The sequence below is a fragment of the Athene cunicularia genome (assembly GCF_003259725.1).
Source record: "Athene cunicularia isolate RWA chromosome 12 unlocalized genomic scaffold, athCun1 chr12_part1, whole genome shotgun sequence".
NCBI lineage: Eukaryota > Metazoa > Chordata > Aves > Strigiformes > Strigidae > Athene > Athene cunicularia.
The window spans coordinates 498,358-501,631 of NW_020799116.1; the positions used below are offsets into that span (position 1 = coordinate 498,358).

A 3,274-nucleotide genomic window follows, 5' to 3' on the forward strand; every position below is an offset into this window, starting at 1 on the left:
GGTCTCTGTCTTGCCAGCGGACGTGTCCTCGTCACCCAGCGGGTTCTTGCCGCAGCAGAGGGTTGTGATCATGCAGTTACGGAACTGGAAGAGAGGGAGGCCGGGGTGAGGCGGTGCCGTGGGGCGCAGCCTCCTGCCCCGCCGCCCGAGGCTGCCAGGGACGCAGCCCCGCTCCCCCGCCGACCCAGCGCCTGGCCCGTTTCAGGCCGGCCGGGCTGGCCCCCATGGGATTTATGCAGCACCAAGGATGGACACAGTCGCCCTCCCGCGTGCCAGAAGACAAACTGCCCCCCGAGCCCGGGGGGACCTCGAGGTGCCATGACTCTGCAAGCTGTTGCAAAGCAAAACACAGAGAGAGAGATCGCCCGGCATCCTGCCGGTTACCTGTTTGTTCATGACGATGTAAATCACGGGGTTGTAGATGGAAGAGCTCTTGGCAAAGAATGCCGGGATGGTCATGAAGATGGGCCCGAAGTCTGAGCCCTGGTTGGTGAAGATGTAGAAAGCGACGCTGGCGTAGGGGACCCAGCAAATCAGGAAGGCGACGACCATGATGATGACCATGCGGGTCACTTCCTTCTCGGCCTTCTGGGTGGTGGCAGACTCCTGCTGCTGGGCAGCGGCCTGCGGGCAGAGGGGAGTGGGAAGGTGAGGGAGCTGGGGAGGGCTGCGCCGGCCCGGGACGGGCAGTGAGGATCGGGGTAGTTGTGCTGCACGTCTGGAGCTGGCTGTTACCCGCTTCGTGGAGGGGCCCCCTGGGCCCCCCAGGGCCCCGTCTGTCACCAGGCTGGAGCCTGGCGCCGGCCCCTTCCCTGCACCGGGGCCAGAGGTGGCCCCCGGCCCGCTGCCACTGGCAGGTACCCACCTCCTTGACGGTGCAAACCAGGTTCCCATAGCAGAAGAAAATGACTGTCAGCGGGATCATGAAGTGAACCACGAACATGTAGATGACAAAAGATTCGTTGTTGATCTCTGGCTTCAGCGTGTAGTAGTCAATTCCACACGAGCACTGCATGCCCTCGGGGATGTACCTGCAGGGGAGCCAGGCGGGTCAGCGCCCAGCGCAGGGGACCAGCTGGGAGCCACAGCCCAGCCGCCCGCGGCCCCGGGCACAAAACCCGCCCTACCTGGACCAGCCGAAGAGCGGGGGAGCCGCGCAGGCCAAGGCCATGATCCAGGTGAAGGCAACGCCCATGATGGCGTGGTTCTCCCCGAAGCGGAAGTTGCTCATGGGCTTGCAGACCACTATGTATCTTTCGATAGCCAGGACCACCAGGGACCAGAGAGCAATTTCACCTGCACCAGGGAGAAAGAGGGAGAGGGACACGGGGGCTTAGAGCGAGAGGAGGAGAATAAACGCACTGATGGCAGCACGAGGCCTCTCCCACTGCTGCTCCCGAGGAAGACCCCGGCAACAGGTAAATCCCCGGCAAGGGTTGGGAACAACAGCCGAGCGCAGGTGTGGCAGGAAGGCATGAGAAGACACCTCCCCCCTGCACCACAGACCCACAGGAACCACTCGGCTGGTGTGTTTTGAGACCCACAGCTGCATCCTCCCGCTCGTCCTGGGCAGCACCTGCGAGCCCACGGTCCCGCTGGGGGCCGCAGTGAGCGCCCGTCGTCCCAGGATTGCCCCTCGCTACCCACAGATTCCCAGGAAAATCGTGCTGCAAGGACCAAACCAGTAAAAGTTGCCTGTGGCTGAAGGCTGAGCTGAGTGGAGGAGGGCATTTTTAGACACACAATTTTTATTTAACATCTGTTTCGGTCAGAGCCTGGCTGGCGTGGGGAGAGGCAGCTTTGCTAGCCTGTGCCACCACGCACCACAGCAGAGCGAGTGACAGACTCAGCCCCACGGAACAGGAAGAACAAATTTGTCATCTCTCAAGTCAGACAGCAAGCCAAAAAGATGTGCAAATCCAGCAACTGCAAAATCTGCTACTGGTTGCCTTTCATTGCTGCACTTGTTGTTCTCAGGATTCTGAGCAGGTGGCTACCAAAATAACATCAAAAAAAGCCTCATTTGTCACTTTCTGCACCTCCCTCCCTGAAACCCTGCAACTGCCTCGGCCCCCAGCAGCCGCAGACCAAGGACCTTCCAGGTACTATGTTTTTCCAAGATCATGTGGGCATCTTCCCTCCCCCTCCTAAAATCTGGGGCAATTCCTGGCAGAAGATTTTTGAATATTTGGAACTCTTACCGCCCAGTGTAGCAGAGAAGCCTTCGATGTAGCACCCTGTTACTCCAAAGACAAAGTACCCGTTCATCGAAGTGTACATGGTGGTCGTGAAGCCTCCTAAGACCATGAAGAGGTCAGCGACCGCCAGGTTCAGAAGGATGTAGTTTAGAGGCGTCCGGAGCTTCTTGTGCTGGATGGTGACGTACAGCGTGAGGAAGTTGATGGGGAAGCCGAGCAGGATCAGCATGAACATGTAGGCAGCCAGCGCCGAGAACTTCCAGGGCTCAGCCAGGTAGTACTGGGGGTACTCGAAGGGGCTCCGCACCACCCCGGTCTTGTTGGACATGGGTATGTAGAAGTCTTGGCCTTCTGTTCCATTCATGGTTGCGGTTTGTGAGGTGCCTTTTGCTCTTACTCAGGGGTTTCTTTGGAGTGCGGGGGGATCGCTTCTGAAGTGGGGCTCCCGCCACCTCTCAGCCTTCGCCGTCACCCCAAGAAGTGGCTACACTCACCTCTGCAGGGCGCCCTTTATAAAGTGCCCCCTGGGGTAAGCTCCAGGCATTGGTGTCAGCACGATTAGGGCTTAGAGAATTATTAAACATAATCATCCAGGGGTAATTGGCTTTCCTGGGCTGGTATTAAGGTGACACCTGTTTCTGGCCCACGCTGTCATTGTTGGAGACCATGGTTCATGGTCAGATACAAAGAGGTAGCTCTGCACCTTTCATTTGGGGGGGGCCCAGACCAGAGGGCAGCTCCACTTGCACACTCCCCGCTCAGCACGGCTACGCTCCCCAGGGAGCAGGGTCTGGGGTGGGCCCCGCACCCACAGCACTCTGCACCCCACGCTGCTGGAGACCCACATTGCCCGGGGGGAGGCATTGGCCCCTCCTGCCCCCAGGTCCCCAGTCCACCCTCTGTGAGCACTCAGGGGCGCGCTGCCTCAGTTTCCCCACAGAGAGGTACCAGGAAGGGGCCGTGTTCCCGTCGGCTGGCCGGGGGATGTGCCTGGGGATGTGCCAGGGGAGGGCAGGGCCCGTGGGCACCCTGCTCTTGGCCACGCTTTCCTGGGCTGAGCTTTTGGTGCTCGCCAA

General features: G+C 60.0%; 1 protein-coding gene across 1 annotated transcript in view; it reads right to left on the reverse strand.

Annotated features, from left to right (window-relative positions):
- RHO (rhodopsin) overlaps positions 1-2,739 on the reverse strand; it is a 9,852-nt gene extending 7,113 nt beyond the window's left edge. Inside the window, exons 1-5 of the mRNA XM_026857140.1 lie at positions 2,202-2,739; positions 1,128-1,296; positions 866-1,031; positions 385-624; positions 1-84 (exon numbers count right to left, since the gene is read on the reverse strand). Of these exons, the coding sequence (XP_026712941.1) occupies positions 1-84; positions 385-624; positions 866-1,031; positions 1,128-1,296; positions 2,202-2,562 (1,020 nt within the window). The 5' untranslated portion in view covers positions 2,563-2,739. The remainder of the gene's footprint in view (positions 85-384; positions 625-865; positions 1,032-1,127; positions 1,297-2,201) is intronic.
- Positions 2,740-3,274: the final 535 nt, after the last annotated feature.